At 49.4% G+C, this 21,107-nt stretch overlaps 2 protein-coding genes across 2 annotated transcripts; both read left to right on the forward strand.

Moving 5' to 3' along the window:
• The first annotated feature begins 808 nt into the window (after positions 1-808).
• Positions 809-8,118, forward strand: UNC119B (unc-119 lipid binding chaperone B). The gene is made up of 5 exons (XM_072880548.1): positions 809-1,047; positions 1,693-1,806; positions 2,327-2,438; positions 2,677-2,849; positions 3,770-8,118. The coding sequence occupies exons 1-5, from the start codon at positions 843-845 to the stop codon at positions 3,880-3,882; spliced, it is 717 nt and encodes a 238-aa protein (XP_072736649.1). The 5' UTR covers positions 809-842; the 3' UTR covers positions 3,883-8,118.
• A 38-nt stretch (positions 8,119-8,156) lies between these two features.
• ACADS (acyl-CoA dehydrogenase short chain) lies at positions 8,157-21,023 on the forward strand. Its single transcript, XM_072880531.1, has 10 exons — positions 8,157-8,300; positions 8,667-8,830; positions 10,772-10,921; positions 11,121-11,232; positions 11,639-11,790; positions 12,068-12,238; positions 13,488-13,625; positions 13,882-13,977; positions 14,317-14,373; positions 15,047-21,023. Exons 1-10 carry the CDS (start codon positions 8,246-8,248, stop codon positions 15,197-15,199), a joined length of 1,248 nt encoding a protein of 415 aa, XP_072736632.1. The 5' UTR covers positions 8,157-8,245; the 3' UTR covers positions 15,200-21,023.
• Positions 21,024-21,107: the final 84 nt, after the last annotated feature.

Genomic DNA, 21,107 nt, shown 5'->3' on the forward strand with positions numbered 1-21,107 from the left:
TGTGTGCTCACGGGGGGCCGGGGCTGGGGGTGACAGAGGCACGGGTGGGAGGCTGGCTGACCCGGGGAGAGCGTGGCAGGGCACAGGCGCTCCCTGGGCGACCTTCCTCGGGGCACACGGTCTTGTCACTGTCCCTGCCCGGATCTGGGTCCCAGCTCCCCGGGGACAGCAGCTGGGGTGTCCCCAGGGCAGCAGCGGGGTGTGCACCGCCTGGCACCCCCGTGCTGACACCGCACCAGCTCGCGGCTGCTTCCCCAAGGGCGCTTGCCGCTGCTCCCTGAAAAGGCCCGGGCTCTCTGGGGACACCCGCTCTCTGTAATTACCCGCTGCGCTGGGGGATTCAGACCGTGATTAATTAACGGGAGACCCAGGTGCCCGCGCTGTGCAGCGAGGGCTGATCTCCCGGCCTCCTGGGTGTTGCAGCAGGAGCGGGGCGCGGGCTGGCGGCTCACAGCGCCGCCGGCCCCGGGGGCAGCGGGAGGGGTGCTGCTCGGGTGGGGGGTGGGTTTTGTCTGGTTTTTGTGTTTCTTCTCCACGGGTAACTCCCGGCTTGTCCACCCGGCCTGCCCCGCTGCCGCCCGCCCGCTGTGCACAGCCCCGGGCCGGGGACGCCCGCCAGGCGGGTGCTCGGTGCCGGGGTCCTGCGAGCGGCGGGTCGCGGCGGGTCGCGGCGGGGCTCCCGGGTCCCCCCTCCGGCCGCGCACGCGGCGGGCCCTGCTTAGCTTCGGGCCCCCCCGGCCGCGTTGCTAGGCAGCGCCCGCGCCCTCTGACCCGCCGCGGCCCCGCCCCTCGCTCCCATAGCTACCGAGGGAGGCGGCGGCCATCTTGGCGGCGGCGGGGCGATGAGCGGCTCGAAGGCGAGGGCGGCGGCGGCGGCGGGGCCGGAGAAGAAGCCGCCGCCGGGGACCGGGGGGGCGCTCAGCCGCCTGCGGGGCCGGCGCGGCTCGGCCGACGCGGCGCCGCGGCCGCCGTGGACCGAGTCCGAGCTGCTGGCGCTGGACACCGTCCGGCCCGAGCACGTCCTGGGGCTGTGCCGGGTGACGGAGAGTGAGTGCGGGCCGGGAGCGCGGGCGTCGGGCCCGGGGAGGGGGGCCCTCGGGCCGGCAGCGTTCGGTCGGGGTCCGGCTGGCCCCGCGGTCCCGGGCGGACCCTCCCCCCCCCCCGGCGCTGCTCCGTTAATCCCCCTTCGGCGGCGGCGGCGGGGGCTGTGCAGCCGGGGCCGCGGAGCCGGGCTGGTCCGTGCCCCTGGGGCGGAGGAGAGGGCGGCGGGAGCGGCGGAGCTGGAGCGACCCGGATTAGCGCTGCCAGCCGGTGAGCTGGCGTTGGAAGCGGTTGAGGAGTGTGCGTGTCGGCCGGCGCTGGCCGCAGCAGCGCGGTGTGCTCCTGCCTTCAGCTTTGTTACAACTTCCAGAAAGTTTGGGGGTTTTGGGGTTTTTTTTGTTTGTTTGTTTTTCCTCTGGGCTGCTGATTTCTGCTTTTCTGTCCCGATCTCTTCCCTTTCTTGCTCTGCTACCTGGCGCCTAGCGTGCCTTTGTTTCTTCTAGCCTCAATTTTGTCCTGCTTTCATGAAGCTTCTGCAAAACAACTTGCAGTACGTATCTTAACGGGCTGGGGCTAACAGAAAAATAAATTCCTTTGGTAATTGCTCAGAGATCTTTTGAAATGCTACTGTATGTTTTCTCTCTCTTCTAGATTATTTATGCAAACCCGAGGACAATATTTACAACATTGACTTCACCAGGTTCAAGATCCGGGACCTTGAAACTGGAACAGTGCTGTTTGAAATTGCAAAGCCATCTGCTTCAGGTATGTCATGCTAACATTGCAGGGAGGCTAGAGAGACTTGGAGAGCTGAGAAGTTGCAATGCGGGACCCATGCAAACCAAGCAGAAAGGTGCTTCGATATGTCCTGGTGACTAAATTCCTCTCCTTTAAGCATAGGACTGAGTTTACTTTTGCTGAGAAACTTGTTGTCATAAAAATGTGAAGCGGTTATCGTGAGATGGGGGGGTACTGTCAACTGCGAATCTTCCCTTGTTGGCTGGTTATGGTAGAGAGTTTCTTTCATGTGCTTTGGCAATTACGAGGGGGGATATCCTGTGAGGTTGAGGGTGGTTTCAGCTCCGAAACCATCAAGGCTGCACCAGCTGTCATAGCAGATCTTTTCTTTATTACTTAGTGCTAGTATGAGCCTCAGACCAATTATTAAAACACCTTTACATTCAGTGCCTAAGTAATAGCCAGCTTGTCCTGATACACCCGCTAGCCAGTATTACCTTACGTGTATGCTGTTAGCAGAATAACTCTGAGCTGCTGCATTTTCTAGAGCAAGATGAAGAGGATGAAGATGATAACAGTGAACTGGACGCTAGTGCAGGCCGCTTTGTTCGTTACCAGTTCACCCCAGCATTTCTCCGTCTTCGAACTGTTGGTGCAACGTGAGTATGAATTCATAGAAAGAAGGGAGAATCGGATGTTTACAAAGTGTCGCTTGACAGTTTATAATAAAACTGAGTCAAAGACTAGAGAGAACCCATCTTACACTACAAATATCAAAGTCTCTCTGGAATGATCTGTTGGGTTCTTGTGTAGCCTCGGGTCCAAGGCTCTGTTCTTCCCAATAGGAAGAGAGGTATGTTGTCTTAGCTGTTTTTTTCCCCCGCTTTCTGCACACAGAGTGGAATTCACAGTGGGAGAAAAGCCAGTGTCAAACTTTCGAATGATTGAGAGACATTACTTCCGAGATCGCTTGCTGAAGAACTTTGACTTTGATTTTGGCTTCTGCATCCCCAGTAGCAGGAACACATGTGAACACATTTATGAATTCCCTCAGCTCTCAGAAGACCTTAGTAAGTATCTCCTTTCCCACACTGAGTTGTGTTTTGTTTGTCTGTGTGCACATGCTCATTTTCTCCTTCTCTCTACTTGTGAAGGAAGTTGTGACTGGGACGAGGGGGACAGGAGTAAATAGATACAGGTGCCTGGTTTAAGCTGTATGTAATCTTGACTGAATTACAGATTTGTGCTGCAAATTCTCCTTCTTTGAACATGAAAGCTGAACACAACCTGTGTTGTCAGGTCACAGGCTGCAAGAACTAACTAAAGTCACAGGGCTGACCTGCCTGATGCCTAACATTGTAGCCCAGAAGATAACAAAACCTTGAAAAAGGGTTCTCTTGGTAGCCATGCATCTGTTTTCAGCACTTGCTTGTTAGCACTTGAGCCTCCTGCTTTGGAACAGAACTGGCTCTTCTCTGAGAGGTGTGTTTTTGAGCCTACCAAGATCTCTGCAAGTATACATTGCACAGGGTATGTTTGACCTCAGGGGGTGGATAGAGCAGGAGCACATGGGCCCTCCTGTGGCTGCCTAGGTGCAGGAGGAGGCGCAGAGTTTGTACCCTGCCTGTGTACGTGTGGGGTGTGCCACTGCTTTTCCATTTGCGGATTGCTACCTCTCTACTTACAGACGTGATTGCTGCTCTGCTCTAGTGGTGGCTCTGACAGTTTCTAAGGTCGTCTTGTGTGAGATTACTCCATCCCCTTTTGTTTGCTTTTGACAGCACTTGTCCTGTGAATAGGAAGAATAGGAAGGGGCAGGCCAGAGCTTTTGAAGTGTGCTCAGCAGAGCAGTTTGCTTTTCTTACTTGGGTAGGGCAGAGCATCAGCCTGGTAAATCCATCAGAGCGGCAGAGTCCTTTTTACTCTGACTCTGTGCTGTCCAGTGGAGTGTGGCAGGCTTTTGAATATAACTGAGCTTTCTCTTTCACAGTCCGTCTGATGGTTGAAAATCCATACGAGACCCGCTCAGACAGCTTTTACTTTGTGGACAACAAGTTGATTATGCACAACAAGGCCGACTATGCGTACAATGGAGGACAGTAATTCTACATCCACTGGATGCTGTGCTGCCGTTAACTGTTCCAGATGTCCAGGAGTGGACTGGGGTTGCTGTCTCGTGCAACAAGGCTTCTTGCCAAACCTTTTCTCCTTGCATGAGGCTGAAAACATGAAGCAAAGACGACAGCTCAAGAAAGTAAAGGAAATCTCCCTGCAACACTTCTCTGTCCAACACTCAACGTATCCTGCCTCTCATTCTCTATTTCTGGTTACCTTCTGGTACCTTGGTTAGGTCATGGATCAGAGGCACTGTTAGAAAATTATTGCTGTTACAGTCTTTATAGCTAGGTTGCACTTTTAGTGCTTCTGATGTTTCACCTGTTGGGTGACTACCCTCTTTCAAGAGGTCAGATTGTTTGGGTAAGCTATTTCTTAGCAGGAAAATTTTCCCCCTTCAAGTAGGCAGTGACACCTGAAAAGCAGGTCTCCTCTTCAGTTGGATAGATCATCTTTTTAGTGCACAGTGGTTTAGTTTGTAGCATGGCTCGGATTGCTTTTTAGGGTGCATCCCAATATTCTCCAATGGGAAAGATAAAATAAGAGACTAATTCAGCTTCTAAGCAATGTAGGAATCTTCCTTCTGCCTCCAGGGGCCTGAGCTGCCCCTGAGAACAGCTTAATCTGTATCTTGCCAGAGATTTCACTAGAGATACGAGGTAGGGAAAAAGGGGCTTTATCCAGGTTGGTCATCGAGTCAGTCTCATAGCATTTCTATTTGAGTTCTTGTGAGCAAATTGTTGAATTTTGGAGCTCAGGGGTCAACCTTAGAGCTGAAGTTAATCTCACTGTATTTACCATTTCTCCTGCTTCCCTTTGTGTAGGAATTTTGGCTCTTGCGACAGAATGTATTGCTTTTGAGATTGGCAGCATGCTGTCAGTCCAGCTGGGGTGGAGGGGAGGTATCAGTCTAGTGGGGCTTAGAGGAAAAAGGGAGAATGTGGAAAATCACTTGAAAAATGTGTAGGAAGCAGAACTTCCTAGGCTTCAATCTCTCTATACTTTTAAACCTGAATGATCTGTCAGAGGTGCTGGAAGGAGAGACGGTGGTGTTACCAGCTCATTTGCTTTGTTTTAGTTGAGGTATTAGTAGCTAAAAGCTTCCCAGGTCAGATCACTCAGTGTTACGGAGTGGCATTCTTACAAAGTGAGATTTTGTATGATTCTCTTTTTAATTACTTGAGTTCCCATCACTGCTTTGCCTACTTAGCTGCTTATTTATGGTTTAGGAAGTTCTGCTAAGTTAGTTACTGCCAGACCAGAGGCTATATTTCACAGCTACGTTTGGGAAGTGGCGGTAGGAAATAGCATAATGCAGTGGGAAGAGGAGACCCATGTCTTCCCAGCAGCCATGCTGGAGCCCAGCTCCTGACCATGCAAAATCTCAGCTAACAAAACCCTTTTCTGCCTATTTTGCTGGCTCTCAAGACTAGTATTTTTCCTGTTCCCAGCTGGGCTGGTCAGTCGTGTCTCTTGTACGTGGGAGTTAGGTTGCATCTAGAGACGTTTGGTAGCATTAGTTCCACTTGTTCCTTGAGACAGTTGAAATCTAGCTCCTTGGTGGATACAGGTGGTTACTGTTGTGTTAAGTAAGATTCAGCGTAGTTTATGTTTTAGCAGGATTAAGTGGGGTGGGCATCACAGCCCGGAGCCTGTTAATGCATAGAGAGCAATAGGAAACCACTGCCTTTAGCTTGCAGATTAATTATGTTAACTTTGGCATAGGAGATCAGCTGGCATCAGGGTAAGCAGTGAGAGTATGTGGGGTGGCAGCCATGAAAGAATCTCCAGCTCTTGGGAAGATACTTAATTATGATTAACCACAACAAATGACCTGTTCTGGGTGGAGCATTAATCATAACTAACCACAATAAATGTCTTGGGAATGCAGAGGGGCAAGATCTGCGTGGTTGAAAGATGAAGAACAATTCTGCTACCAGCAGTCCCCTCCAGCATCTCCAAAGGCACTTAGGCAATCTTGTTTAGTTATTTCAGAATTAGTTAAAGCTGCTTGTAAGGTGGAGCTTGAGATGCCTCTTGCAGTGACTGTCTTCAGAAAGCCTCGTGTCGTGCTGGTGAGGTGGGAAACATTTGTTTTGATGGAAGAACAGGTAGTACTTGTGACAAGGTAGAACTGCCTGGAAGTGTGTTTTTCATCCTGAAGTGTTCTGAGATGCCCAGGATAGTGTCTGAAGAGCCTGCTAGTTATTCCCAGGAAAATGTTAGCATATTGAGCTGAATTTGTATGTAGTGTAAATCCAGGTGCCTTTAAATGTTACTTTTATCTCATTTTCTGTATGAAGCAACCTCTTACTTTTCTTATGAGTGTGGTGATTCCCATCTGTTTTCTGTCACCGCGTAAAGGTTCTTAAGGGAAAGATAGACTGTTGCCAGAGTGAGCAGCAGAAACTACTATGCGAGCTGTTTGTAGTAGTCAGTGTGCAGCTCTGCACGGTCGGGGTATTTGTTGGGGTGTGGGTGCCATCTAGCCGCTGCTTTGCAGAATGCGGCTGAGAGCTGGAGAGCGCTCTGCCAAATGTAAATGAGGCATTTGATGCTTATAGGAAAGTGGATTCCTGTCTTTAGTCATTATCTCTGCCAGTAGTGATGAGGCAAAAGCAGTGAAGCAGTTGCTTTCCTACTGGTGAATGTATCAGCTATTCAGCAATAAAAAAAAGGAAAACTGCAGGAAAATTGGAAGACTTGCAGGCAGCACTAGCACCCCTCAGTTTCTAGCTGAATTTGCTTCCTTTGCCAAATTAGGTGTTTGCCCAAAAAGCATGCTGCAGAAAAGTCCCTACAAGAGGGCAACCCAGCACTGAAAAAGTTGATCGTAATCCAAAAAGTCAGGGATTTCCAAACTCCTGTCCTCACTTTGGCCGCTTCCCTAAGGTTCCTTTTCTCTTAGATGCTTTCTATAAAGTGTCTTCTCTTGGTGGCAGGGATGATGTCTTTGGTAAACATGGTTTAACAGAGCATCTTCCTTCTGGATTGTGTGCTCTGATGCTTTAATGATGGGTCAAAGCTACTCATGCCAGTGGGCTGGGAAGATATTCCAATGGGATCTCATCCTTGTCAGGTGGATGGTCTGTCCTAGCCAGGTGCTGAAGGCAAGGGAGATGCTTTCAGTGTCGGTTAAAGTTTCAGCAAGGGAAAAGGTATCTGTGCAGACAGCTTCTCTCAGGTCGTGTGCTGAGTTGGAAAGAGAAAAGAGTTGGGATCGTACTGTGTTCTGCTATAAGAAAAAAAGGGACCAAACCCACAAACTCACGTTAAATCTTTCCAGTATTTGTCCTCTTAGGACCAGGACCTCTTCTTCACATTTTTGAGGCGAGTGCTTTGGATCCATGCAAGCAAGCTTCCTGGACAGCTATTTTCATGATTGACTGAGGAATGCATATTGCACCTTGTGAAGGAAGGTCGTCTCTTGTCGCATGGACTGGGTACTGCTGTCCCTGTCCTCCGTTTTTGGTAGGAAGTGTCTTCCTTTGTGTGTTTTCCTTAGGATTTTCAATGTCTCTTGCTGCAGAGAAGCAGCAGCAGCCTCCTCTCTGGTGCTTGAAGATGTTTATTCTGCTTATCTGAGGGTTCAGGAAGAACAAAACAAGTGCTCAGAAGGCAGAAATGAATGAGGAAGGTGGTGATGGTGAAGCAGTAAGGTCCAAACGTGGTAACTACTTCTCAGCTCTGTGTTTCATTACATCCTCTTCAGCTGTTTCCCAGTGTTTGCCTTCTGCCCTGCTGTCCTGTCACATCAAGCTACTGAGCCTTGTGCTACCCCAGAGCGTGGCCTGGTATCGGGTGTAATCCTCGGACCTGCACACTGCCATCTCCCTGTAGCTTTACGATGAGGAGAAGGCCGAGGGACGGCTGCCTGGCGGAGTCATCGCCTCTTCCTCTGCAGCAAAGGAAAAAAAACGAACACCAGCAAACGCAATCTCCGTCTGCCTAGACCTCAGTGCTGTTACAGGACATGTATTTGTATCTCTCACGGTGTGGCCTTTGGGCTGCTGGCACGTCGACCTCCTCCGTGCTGTCCCCTTCGGGCGCTCCTGCCGTGGCCCTTCCTGGGAGCAGGCCACGGGGCCGGGGCAGCCGTGCTGGCCGTGCCCCTTCGGTGCCGGGGTCGCCGGCTCCCTCTCTGGGTGGATTTGTATCCGGACGCTGGATTTGTATAAGCGTTATTTTGTCACCAGCAATAGTAATAAAGAAACCTCCCCTTTTCGCACAGGCGGTCCCCGCTTGGGGGGGCGGGGCCGGGGCGGGGGGCGGGCCCGGGGCGGCTGCGCTGGCCTCGCGCGTGCGCCGTTTCTCCGCTGCTCGCGCTCCCCTGAGGCGGCGGGAGGCGGCCATGGCGGCGGCGGCGCTGGCGGCGTTCCTGGCCCGCGGCGGCGGGGCGCCCAGGGGTGAGGGCGCCGGGCCCGGCCTCGCTTCGCCGCGGCTGCTCGGGGGGCCGCGGGGCACGCGGTGGGGGTGGGAAGGGGCCGCGGCCTGCGCGGGAGGCGGTGCCCCGGTGCCCTTCAGGGCCCGAGGCGGGCCCCCTCAGCCGTGGCGGGGCGGTGCCGCCCTTCGGCTGAGCCCCCGGCCTGCTGTCCCCCGGCTGCGGTCCCGGATCCCTCGGCCCCGGTGCGGGGGAGAAAGCGTCACTCCGGGGAGGCCCGCAGCCGCGTTGTATGAGTCCCGTCAGGGGCCGGGTCCTCCTGGGCCGGTTTCAACTCCCTCCCCCGGGCGTGAAGCGAAACACCGGCGCTTAATTCCATTCTTCCTTTCAGCGCTGGCCTTTGGGTGCTTCCGCCGACTGCACACGGTGTACCAGACAGTGGAGCTGCCAGAAACCCACCAGATGCTGCGTCAGACGTGCCGGGACTTCGCAGAAAAGGAGCTGATGCCTGTCGCAGCTCAGCTGGATAAGGAGCACCGCTTCCCGGCCGAGCAGGTGCGTGCTGCTCCTGCCGGGAGGTGGGCACGAGAGAGGCTCCTGCAGAGCCTGACCTAGAATCATAGAATCATTCAGGTTGGAAAAGACCCTTGAGATCATCAAGTCCAACCGTAAATCATAAACCTTGCTTTAAGTGCAAGCCCAATTACTTAAACCTTACAGTTTCCTCCAGGGAGGGAAAATGCATTGCTTTCAAAGGTACAGGACAAGTGCTTACGCAAAGCATGATATCCTGACAGCAAAACAAAGAAGGAAACCTAGGTGCCCTGATCTCTTGACTTCCCTCTGCTGCTGCGGTAGGACCACCTGGGCCTGAAGCAAAATGTACATTAAGCTCTGGCTTAGCAGAAAATTGAAGTTCAGACCAACTTGTGGGAGAGTTCTTTGAGTGTGGAGGTTGCAATGCCCACAGGACATTTTGAGCTCTTTACCTTTACTTGTGTTTCTCTGTAACTGGATTTAGTACCATTCAGTTTTCAGTTCTCTTACTGACTTGCCTGTGGGCTGTGATACAACTGACTGACTGACTGACTTACAAAATCAATGAAGTACTTTTATAGACTGCACATAACCATAAAAATGGTTTATAGTGAGGAAGCGTAGATGACCTGAGTGCATTTCAGATGGTGAAAAGAAGTGATTGGGAGATGGGAGATGCGTGTTGATCATCCTCTAGGACTGTGAAGTTGAGATTCCAATCAAACGTGTGACTTCTCTTATGGAAAGCGGTACAGACACAGCAATACATTGTGTGCCGTGTTGAGCAGACTAACTCACCTGTTTCATTGCAATGAAATACTAAGCTCCAGAAAAATATATACTGTTATGTTAGCCAAAAGGCTCCAAGCAAGCACAGTCAGAGGCATGCGAGTTTTGTCATACACCCCTCTTTCCATTAAGGAGTAAGAAAGATAGCCAGGAAAGTCATACTGTAAGGAAAAAAACCACTTTCTTCTCTACTTCACTGTTCTTACCTGAGAATTTTACATTTGATTTTGAGTCTTTTCACTTGAATGTGTAGGGGAAAATTGAAAATGCAAACAGTGTTTATTAAGATAAAGCAACATATGTAGAACTAGTTGCTGTCTGTTGTTTATCCTCTGGATTTGATGTGAAGGACGGGTGTTTTGGGTGCCCATAGAGGAGGGAAAATAGTTTAAAAATTCCTCCTGGGTCCTATTAAAGCAAGCAGAGACTGGTAATATGCTTATTTCTGCAACACCAAAAACTTGACATCTTAAATATAAAACCAGGAGAGCTTGTTTTTTCTCTTGTATGTTGACAAGAGACCTAGAGTGAGACAGTCGGTGCTCTGAAGAGCTTATGGTTAAGAAGCCAGGGGTCCAGCTGAGGAACTTGGGGTGGAATAATTTGGAATGTAACCAACAATTAAATTTTCTGGGAAGCAAGACCTGGCTTTAATGGGGATGAAAAAAATCACCTTCTTGCAAACTGTTCTGTGGGTCATTCATTCTGTAAAATTCTTTCCTTGTGCAGTCCTAGGCTGAAGCTCAGCAGACTCAAAGGTAAAGTTCTAATGATTTTTATCAGCTAGATTTCCCATTGAGAGCTTCCTACTGACAGGAGACACACAAGGGGAAAAGCTTTGGTGGGAGGCTGAGGAAATGCTGGTGGGGTTGTATCTCCCTATTTCACTTTCAAAAGGCTCCCTCCTTCCTGGTACTGAGGAGAGCTCTTTAAATAATTGAGAGCCTTATCTTAGGCAGCAGTGACTGCGTACAGCTCTTGTTGACGTCATCAGGACCTTGGGACACTTACCAGTTTGTACAGTCAGATTCCCATTTCACCAGGAGTTGTGCACATCTTTTCCTCCGTGTGTAGCCCTGCTATGACCTGTCTTTATCTCCATGTGTCTGCGTGTATTTGTGGGGCCACTGGTGGTGCAGAGGGTCTTACTTCTCCATTCCCTATGTGCAGGTGAAGAAGATGGGTGGCTTAGGGCTGCTGGCTATGGACGTGCCAGAGGAGTATGAAGGAGCAGGCCTTGACTACCTGGCCTATTCCATTGCCGTGGAGGAGATCAGCAGGGGCTGCGCATCCACAGGCGTCATTGTCAGCGTCAATAATGTAAGTGTCTCAGGTTGTGTGGGAGGGACAGGTATGGAACCAAGTCTGGCATCGGAGGAGTTACTGGGGAGGAGTGTATGGGAGCAATGGGATCTGTTCCTGTGGTGGGTTCTGGTGTGTTGGAGAGCACTTAGACGTTAGGGAGTTACTGGATGGCTTGTATCTTCAAGAGCACTAACTCAACTCTCAATTCTTAAAGTCTCTGTATTTAGGCCCAATACTCAAGTTTGGCTCCGAAGAACAGAAGCACAAGTGGATTGCTCCCTTCACTGGCGGAGAGAAAATCGGATGTTTTGCCCTTAGTGAACCAGGTGATGTGACTGTTACCGTTCCTGTTGCAAAGAACATAGGGTAGCTTCTTTCCTTAGTCAGGTTTAGGGTGGACTTCAGGTCTGTGAAATTGTAACAGTTTGTAGAAAGGTGGTTTATAGCAGTTCTGTGTAAATGAAGTCTCAGTGCCCAAGGTATTAACTGCCATCCCCATGGCCCACACTGAAGATTTTCATCCCCTCTGTGTGAGCAGAGCTCTGGCGATGGACACATCTTAGACACATGGGCCTTTCCCCTTCCTCTTGGGTCCTCTGGGAGGGACAGTGCTGACACTACTGCAGTTACAAGAGATGCCATGAGCTGACAGTGGGGGTGCGGGCAGGGGGTGGGTTTGCGCCCCAGGCTGCCACTGATTGCCTGAGTTCTGTTTGCTGGTGCCTTGCTCAGGAAATGGCAGTGACGCAGGTGCGGCATCCACAGTGGCACGCCTGGATGGTGACGAGTGGGTTCTGAATGGTACCAAGGCCTGGATCACCAACGCCTGGGATGCCTCGGCCACGGTGGTGTTTGCTACTACGGATAAATCCCTGAAGCACAAGGTGTGTTCAGGGTCAGTCAGGAAAAAGGGCTGGGAATAAAGGAGTTGTGCAGGAGAAGCTCTTTGAAAAGGCTCTGGGGACTCTGTATTTAGAGCCGTGCAGGCATTGAGCAGAGGAGGGGCTGATGCGTGCTGGCTTTGTTCTGTCTCAGCTCTCCCCTCCCTTCTCCCAGTTAGCTGGACATGTGGCTCCTGTGAAAAATGTTTGGAGGAAGCCTGTTGACACCCAGGTAAGTGGGAAGTTGGCGCCATTCCTAAGAATTTGGGTCTTGTTGCAGGGCATTAGCGCGTTCCTGGTTCCCATGCCAACTGCTGGGCTGTCGCTGGGGAAGAAAGAAGACAAGCTGGGAATCCGAGCCTCTTCCACTGCCAACCTGATATTTGAGGACTGTCGGATACCCAAGGCCAACCTACTGGGGCAGCTGGGAATGGGCTTCAAAATTGCCATGGTAAGGGATAGATGGGGGTGCAGCTCTGGTTGTGTAAAGCTGTAGTTCCCAAGCTTACAATTTTCAAAACCATTTTCAGACTTAGGATCACTTTGGTGAGAACTGCTAGCATGAGCTGTTCTGTGTAACATTAATCAGTTGACCCCTCTTGCCAAACTGGGAGAATTCATTCACAGAGCTTGATGAATCATTAATTTACCACAGATCCTTGACAGCACTTTTATTATAGACTCAATGTGGTAGTTCTCAGATGAAGGAATGCCGATGCTGCTGAGGGCCCTGTGTGAGCAGGGTTGGTGTATTTTAATTTTTCTCCTTTCCCAACCCTCTATTTGTACCCATAGATAAAGGGAAAACATGGCATTTTCCCTAAATACTTTGGCAGAGGAAAACTGTCCTGGAGGCACAGGACAACCTCTGGATGGTGTCTAAAGGTGGATGAAATCTGAGTTACGGCACGTGTGTGACTTCTGAGGAGGAGCCAGGCAGAACAGCGCGTTCCCTGCACGGATGCACTCCCCCTTGGAAGTGTTCACTGCTCGCCCTGTAGGGGCAGAACACCATTTGTGGGCCTGACTTTCTGAAAAAGGCTGAACTCCCTGGAGACCAGCGCCTTTCATTATCTCCACAACTAAAAGAATGCATCAGTCACCAACCACTTTTTTAAGACACTCGGCCCAGGACTGAGAAGATGAAGCCTTTGCTCACTGTGCTGTAAGTTCTTCCTGTGCATAGGGAGGCAGGGAAGCAGTTAGAAGCCAGATGGGCAGGTGTTTGAGGTAAAACAGGTTATTGACTCAATTCACTAGTAATTTTGAAAAATGCATGCTTCAGTGTGTGTACTAATGATGAGGGGAAAGAGAAAACTGACCAGATTTCCTTCTTTTTTTCAGTTAAAGTAAAATCAGCTGCGCAGTGAGCCAGGCGTCTAGCTGAAGGGTTCTTTTCAGCCCCTTCCAGAGCAGATGCTCCTCGTGCTGTTTCCCTTATTTTGCACCCCCTCTCTTTTTCCCCAGCTTTTCCCCTCTCCTTTCTGCTTTCCTTCTTGGACCCCAGCTTCTCTCTCTGCAGTGCCCAGTACATTTTATAGCGCTCTATTCCTGCATAACCGGGAATATTCTGAATCCAGGAGGCCTGACCAGAGGATAACTAAGGCTACAGCAGCTTCCCAGCAAGAGCAGAGATGTGAGTGTACTATTTTTGATCAAGCACGCCTTGACTTAACACATATATTTTGTGTCTTTCGCAGCAAACTCTGGATGCAGGAAGGATTGGTATCGCCTCACAGGCTCTTGGAATAGCACAGGCAGCTCTGGACTGTGCTGTGGATTATGCTGAAAAGAGAACGGCCTTTGGGTCACCCATCACGAAGCTACAGGCAGTGCAGGTACGAGCTAGGCGGATGGAACAGTTTCAGACATAGCTGGTGGAAGGTTCATGTGGGCTCTCGGGCGTGGCTTCAGGCACGCTTTGCACTGTCTGGGATAAACAAGGTATCTGTTTTCAAACACTTAAAACTGATTGTTGGGATGGAGGTGCTCCTTTTCTAGCAATATTGGTCTCAGCAGTGGGAGACTCCTGCTGTATGTTCTTGTGTGGGCAGAGGCTGCCACTTGGAACAAAGGCAGTGTTTGTCATTGCAGTTTAAGCTAGCAGATATGGCTGTGGCCTTGGAGGGTGCGCGCTTGCTGACCTGGAGAGCTGCTATGCTGAAAGACAATGGGAAGCCCTTCACAAAGGTATTTCCAACCTTGCGTTTGTCTAGCAGTGACAGCGCCGGGCACAGGCTCAAGGCAAGAAAACAGTGCTATGTACAGCACCGCTGCGTTCGGCTCTTGCCCAGCTGGCGCTGTCGGTGTCTAACCCACCAGCAGCAATTGGACTGTGCCGTCTATGCTCAGGCAGCCTGCTGAGCCAAGCCCTGGTTTTAGCCAAGGGGAGAGGGGTGGCCACTGTCAGCTGGCAGCAGTGATCAGGCCTGTCTCTCTGCACAGCTGTGAGCGTTCCAGCTCCTCGTGCACCTGAGGTGTTCCTTTTTGTGATAGCTGCACCCTCACTGCTGTTTTCCTTCCCCCAAGGAAGCGGCGATGGCCAAGCTGGCTGCATCAGAAGCTGCGACGGCCATTTCTCATCAGGTAACTACTTCAATTGACATTACTCATGTACAGCATGCTGAAAGGGAATTTGTGATCCTTCCCCTTGTCACACAACAAGCACCTGGGGACGGTGGGATGGGATTTATGAGTTGTTTTTGTAGTTGTTTTTTTTAAAAAAAAAAAAACCCCAAACCCACATGGCTGAAGCTGGTTAGCACAGCCATCTTGCTGGATTTTGGGGTGGGGGGTGGGCAGGGATTTATGCTGGCCTGTGGCAGCTGTTAAAGCCACCTTGTGCCTGCTGCTGTCCAGGGCCATGTCAAGGTTTTGAATGGGATCAGCGATGTGGGAGGGAGCATAGGTGCACCAGTCAGGACTAGTAGTAAGTTTGCAACATAGTGAGCAGATGGAGCAGTACCTCCAATAAATGTCTGCATTTAATTTCCCCTGTCCTTAATAAAAGTGTCTTAGCTGAACATGGATCACTAGCAAATACCTCTGTAGCAGCTCATTCTCTGTCTGGGACATTAGTATTGCTCTTACCTGGCTCAAATCCTGTTTATTCCTCTGATTGCAAATGGGCTGCAGTCATCCCCATGTGTTCCCCCCAGTTATGCCTGCAGTGGGCTTAGCTCCTTTTAAAGTGTCTGTGTTCTGTAGAAAACGAATTCCTTGACGATGCTGCCTTTCTAACCTGCTACCTTTGTTTCAGGCCATCCAGATCTTGGGTGGGATGGGCTACGTGACAGAGATGCCAGCAGAACGCCACTACCGTGACGCTCGTATCACCGAGATCTATGAGGGCACCAGTGAGATCCAAAGACTGGTAATAGCAGGTCAACTGCTGAAGGCCTACCGTAGCTGAAGAAGCCGACTAGAACAAGACACTGCCCTAAAGTGCCTCGTAACAGTGCACAACAGTGATGAAGTCTTGGCCCTCTTGAACAAGGCTAACGATGGAAGTTTTCCTCACCAATGAGTAACTGACCCTCTTGTTAAAATGTGCTGATTCTTCTTTGGACAAAGTACGGTGGATGCAAGGCCGTATCTAGGTTTGTAAGTGACAGCTGTGAATGCAGGAGGGAGGACGCAACCGGTCCTTGTAGGGGAGTGTAGGTCTTTTCCTAAACCGGAGTGGTGGTGTTCAGTAAAGGCAGCAGCTCTCCTTGTGTGCTTCCCAGCCACCGCCGGTTTTGCAAGGATTTGTCACTACATGGTACTTGATAACCAGTGCCAGAGTTAGAGGCACTGAGAGATGTGACACCTCTGCCCTGTTGCAGGCTGCGGGTTATGTTGCCTCTTCAATGAATTTTGGGTGTGGGACTCAGCTGTGTGTGAGCTCCTAATTGGATGCACGCTGTGCAGTGTATCCAACTGAGTGCAGCAGTGTGCTGTTCCCCATGTTCAGCAGGAGAGGAGCCAGACAGGAGGACATGGGTACTACCTACACACAAAGGGCTCTTCGCACAGCCTGTGGTTGCTGTCTATGTAGATGTAAAAACAAAGGTCAGAAAAAAACCCCTCAGTCTTGCCCAGCAGAGCCCAGCAGCCTGCTCACTCAGCCACTTACAGAGGTAGGTAAGTGTAACAGCAAAGGACAGAAAAGCTGCAATGCCTGCAACTGATTTTTTTTTTAAAAAAAGCCACCACCAAAAAACCTCTGCTCCCAAAGCTGCTTTTACTATACCAACAACTACCCAACAGGAAAGAAAGTGCATGAAGTGGCAGCAGCAGCCTTTACTCTCTACGTGTTTTGGGCAACAACGAGGAAATGAACAGATGACACAGAAAACCTTACCAGGAAGCTTTAGCAGTAGCACATATCCTCAATCAGTTATCTTTGGCAAGAAATTAACTTTTAGAAGATTCAACAGCCAAAAGAAAAGCTCTAAACTCAGGAAAAGATGGAGAGGATTAAGACTACAGCCTGTATGGTCTGCCCCTTGTCCAAACGACGAGCATGCTAGAGGTAAATGGTTATTTTCCTGCGCTGCCATTTATTTAGATTTGTGTGGAGAGAAAAACAGGAGGATTCTATTACACATAAGAGAGCAGAGAAGACAAATAAAACCTGATTTTTAAAGGACCACCAGTCCCCACTTTCTTTTTTTTAATGCAAATGTGAATTCATTTAGACTATTGTCTGCCAGTCACAAGGGACAGGAGCATAAACCACCAGGGCCTGCACGCACCAGTTAGTTAGACACCACTTCAAGGTGCAGCGGGTGTTTGCTAGTGCAGATGCCCCAGCAATATAAATAACCCCTTTGCAGGTCACTAGAAGGCAACTGCATGTTGGGGCAAAGTCCTGAAGTCTCAAATTTCTCCTTGCTGCTCTCACAACCCTAAGGATTAACAGAAAACAGAGCCAGGCAGTGAATTCAACAGAGTATTTCTACTGGAAGACCATTATAATGACTGTGAATGTGTTGAAATTATGGAGGGTTTCTAGGAGTGAGACACTTTCCTAGCTTGATTTCAGCCCATATCACTGCTTTGATGATTGCTGAAAGCTCCTATCTATGACTGTATAGGAGAAAGCGATACAATTTTACACAATTCTCCTTTGCAGCCACTCAGCTAGAACAGGAGCTGTAAGGCTGCTCGCTGCAAGAAAACCAGGACTTTGGGAACGCAGAGTTACTGTTCAGTGTCTTCACTGACCTCATGTGCTGAGGTCCAGCTGAATCCCCAGTCACCCAGAGCAGTCAGTCACTTAGGCCATGCCTGCTCCACTGTTTCCCCTCTCTTCATCTAGCTGCTGCTTTTAGATCTGCTTTACCGTACTGTCAGTGCTTCAGACTGCTCCTCTTCAACATCATGCCTCCTTCGTTTACCAGCTCGAAATGCCTGCAGCTTCTCTCCTCCAGAGCAGAGGGAAATTGCCCCTGTACACGCACACTGTGGCTGACCTAAGGGGGACAACAGCGATGAACACCTCAGCTGACAGAGAACACACCTGAAGAACCTACACACTAGACATAGCAACTCAACTCCCATGTGGACCTTCTGCAGAGAGAATATGGGGGCAGCATCAAGTAATTGACTGTTCTTGGGGGAGCCCTGGCTGCTGCACCTGTGACCAGAGCCTGCTTTTGGGAACGCCTGGATCATGGCACTGCGTGCCTCATTAACAAGCTTCTTGCTAGCTCTGACATCAGTACGACAGCTGACCTGGCTCACAACTGCATACTTTATGCCAACTTGCTGAGTGCTGCACCTCTGCCATAGTCTGTGTCAGATTACACTGCACATCATCAAATTACAGAAAGGGTGGAGCTGTTCAAAAATAACTGGTCTAGGTACAGCACCCCAGTCAGGTTCGTGTGCCTAGGAACAGCTTAAGCTAGTCTATTAGAGTTCCCTTTTGCTATTACCTAAAAACACGGTTTAAGGGTGCAAAGTCTCTCAAACAAAAGCTTTGCAATACCTTCCTTGCTGCCACAGGTCTAGAGAGGGATAACCTGTCACGCAGCACTGTTCACAGCAGTGCTTTGGGGTAAACAGCACGGTTAGGCACAAAGCCTGCGCCAGAGCTCTGAGAGCAAAGAGCTGGCTTTTCTCAGAGCAAGATACTAAGAGCTTACTCCTCGCTGCTGCTGGCTGAGAGAATTTTGGCTGTAATGCATGTGCATCTGCTCCTCAGGGCTGTTACAGAAGAGAACTGCTGAAAGCGCAGAACACAAACAAGTTTTGCAGCATTAAATAGGGAGCTCTTACCGAGAGCCACCCCCAGACAGCACTAACCTGGCTAGGCGTGGGTAGGGCCAGGCTTTCCTTTGAGAAAAGGGTCTATTTACAGGTGAAGCTGAAAGTTTTTGTCAGTTTACAAACTCGGCCAACATTGCAAAGTTGGGGCACTGAGATGGGAAAATCAGGTCATATGTAAATTAGAAAGAGGTGGGGAAGGAGATAAGCCACAGCTATGCTTTTCAAGGACATTGTGTTTTTTGCCCCACAATGCTCTTAAGTGTACATGAAACTGGTTACAAGGCAGACTACTGGGAATGAAGCAGGGGGAGCCCAAACTAGAATCCTTTCTTAGGAAACACAGAGTAATGAGGAGTTACTTCCTCCCTGCCTTAGATTTGATATATTTTATATCATATATAAAGCTCACAGTCTCTCAATGTGAGTTCCCAACAGACTGAAAGAAGAGATGAGCTGTTCTGGGCTGTCACAATTAAATATACACAGGTGAGAAATACTTAAACCCTTCCTGGGGAGCACAGATATGAGCCACATCCTTCTTGGCCTGTCCCCCACCACGAATGAGGAGCTGCTTGGCACCTGGATCCCCTCCTGAAGCATCTACCTTCCTCGGCACACAGCAGGATGGGGCTCGCCCCTCAGTTTCACACCATTTCGAAAAAAACAGAAGTGCCATCTCAGCCGTCCAAGTTTAAGCAGTACATAAAATGTTTTACAGGACTGAGCTGAAATTGCTGTAGTATTGCTTTCACATCAGAATAATCTCGAGTAGTCTTTTCTGACAGTGTTATCTATAAGAAAAATAGGACAAATTATTTTGATTTTAAATTAAAATTTCGTTTTGCCTAAGTTGAGAGCCCTCATTATACACACAGACCTGGCAACAGCCACACATTCAGGTTATGCTGGGGATCTTGGAAAGCATGAAAAATACCGAATTTGAAAGATATCCTGAACTAAAAATGCAAAGTACCTATAAGAATAACAGGAAGAAGAAATGGAATAGAGATAAGAAAACGTGAGTGTTGTCACTTGAATGAAGAATGCAGTTTACTACTGTTTAGCTAAAAATTAATTTCCAATGCCACTCACTGAGTACTTGTATAAAAAGAAAAATATGTGGGAGCCTTCCCTCCACTTCCCCCTCCAAGGAGGTCAGTACTGAGCTGGGGAAGCCACCCAGCCATCAGTATGCATTTCCTAATTGCTCAATGACTTTCCCCTTCTCTCACAGAACACACTGTACTTCCACGCTCAAGACAGGAAACATTCATCTCGGCAAAAGGCTTCTGAATGTCACACGATTGAAACTGCAGCGCTGGCCACCCTGGTGTGCTCCTGAGCCTCTGCAGGCAGTGCAGTACGGCCTCGCAGCCGGGCTGGGCACCAATTTGACAGCTTCCCGGGTTGTTCCCAACAGGCCAATACAGACACTGAATGACCAGCCTGCATTTCTGATATACTTTACCCATACTGTCTGGCTGGACAACCCCAGGTCATTTCTGAACTCACATTGTTTGCAAGATTAAGTGTGACCTCAGGGAAATTTCAAAATACAAACAGTAAAATTTCTCAGCTGACTATTCCCAAAGACGCAGCAGAAAACCAACTCCAGAACCCTTAACAGGTTTGTACATTACAGTTCTGGTCTGTGTCCTGACAACTTTGCTATAAACACGCTCTAGCCTATCACTTTTTTGCCAGTATCCTTTTACCTTCCTACAAAAAGGCTTATGTTAGTCAAACAATTACTAAAATATTTTTTTCTGACAACTTTTCAGAAGAAAGGGCAGGTGGTTTGGCAATCTCACTGCAGGACTTTGTGTCAAGTAATTTATTAAGGTGTTCAACAAAATGTTAAACCAAGAAGGCATGAACAACCGTGCCAGACCCCACAGGGACAGGGAACCCTAGGCCCTCGATGGCCTCTGGAAATCCAAAGGACCCAAAGCAGCTTGTACAATTTCCTCCTCAAGCTGAGAAGATGCGTAGTCGGCCAGACCGAAGAAACAAGGACAAGAGGTGCATCTGCGCAGAGAGGGTGCAGCAGCTGAGTAGCGAGGTAGGAATCTGTTTCTAATCCCCCCGAATGCTGAGGTTGTTCTAGACAGGAGAGCTGTGGGACAAAGCTTTACTCAAAAAACCTAGGGGAATGCATTTCCCTCTGCAAGTGTAATAGCTTTGTATTTAGAACAGTTATACTTCAGTCTGCAAAGCACCAAAATCCTTTTCCTGCCAGTGGCAGCTGCTGTTCCACGCTGAACGGGCAGCAAACACTTTTCAGTCCAGTTTTGCTCACCTGGCAGGTGCCAGCTTCCGCCAGGGAAGCGGGGCAGTCAGCTCCGTGCAGCAGGCGCTACCTGTGGGTTCAGAAACAAAGTGTTGCAGTTACAGCTCAGTCTCTTACCTCAGTGCAAGTCAGAAGGTTGCACAGTGTGCAGGAGGGCAATACAGCTTAAAAAGGAAGGCCAAGACTTTTCTGGAAAGCTAAATTAATTCTCATTAAGCATTTGTCAGTTAGCACTCCTAGAGCTTTTTCCAGAATCCTTTTTAAGTGTAGAAGATCATTCATAGGCACGCTTTCCTGGCAGGGACTAAAAAAATGCCACTGCAAAACGGAGAAAGGCCTTTTATTTTAATTCCAAAGGCAGCAGGGAACTGCCAAGAAGCTGAAAGCACCTGAGACATGCATTGCTATCAGGTGGGTGGAAGGGCTGGGAAGATAAAGCAGTAGCAAACTGGATCTAAAGATGTTATTCCACTGCTTGGAACCTCTGAGCAAAAAAAAAAAAAAACCCTCTCTGAATATCCTCATCAATATTTTATTCACTTTAAGTTTGAGGTGTGTAGCTGAGAACTGGTGCCTTTCTGTTATCCCAAGCTGACTGCAAGTCTGGGACCTAACACCTATTATGAAGAGTAAAAGCAGATTTTAAATTAAAAACTATTTACTTCATTAAAATGTGACAGTTACCGGATGATGAGCATTGCAGGTACATGCTAGAGGAAATGCTTTCGACTACTTAGTTGAATGATGGGGGGGGGGGATTTTAATAAAAATG

This window comes from Ciconia boyciana, chromosome 15 (assembly GCF_034638445.1).
Source record: "Ciconia boyciana chromosome 15, ASM3463844v1, whole genome shotgun sequence".
In the NCBI taxonomy this organism is placed as follows: domain Eukaryota; kingdom Metazoa; phylum Chordata; class Aves; order Ciconiiformes; family Ciconiidae; genus Ciconia; species Ciconia boyciana.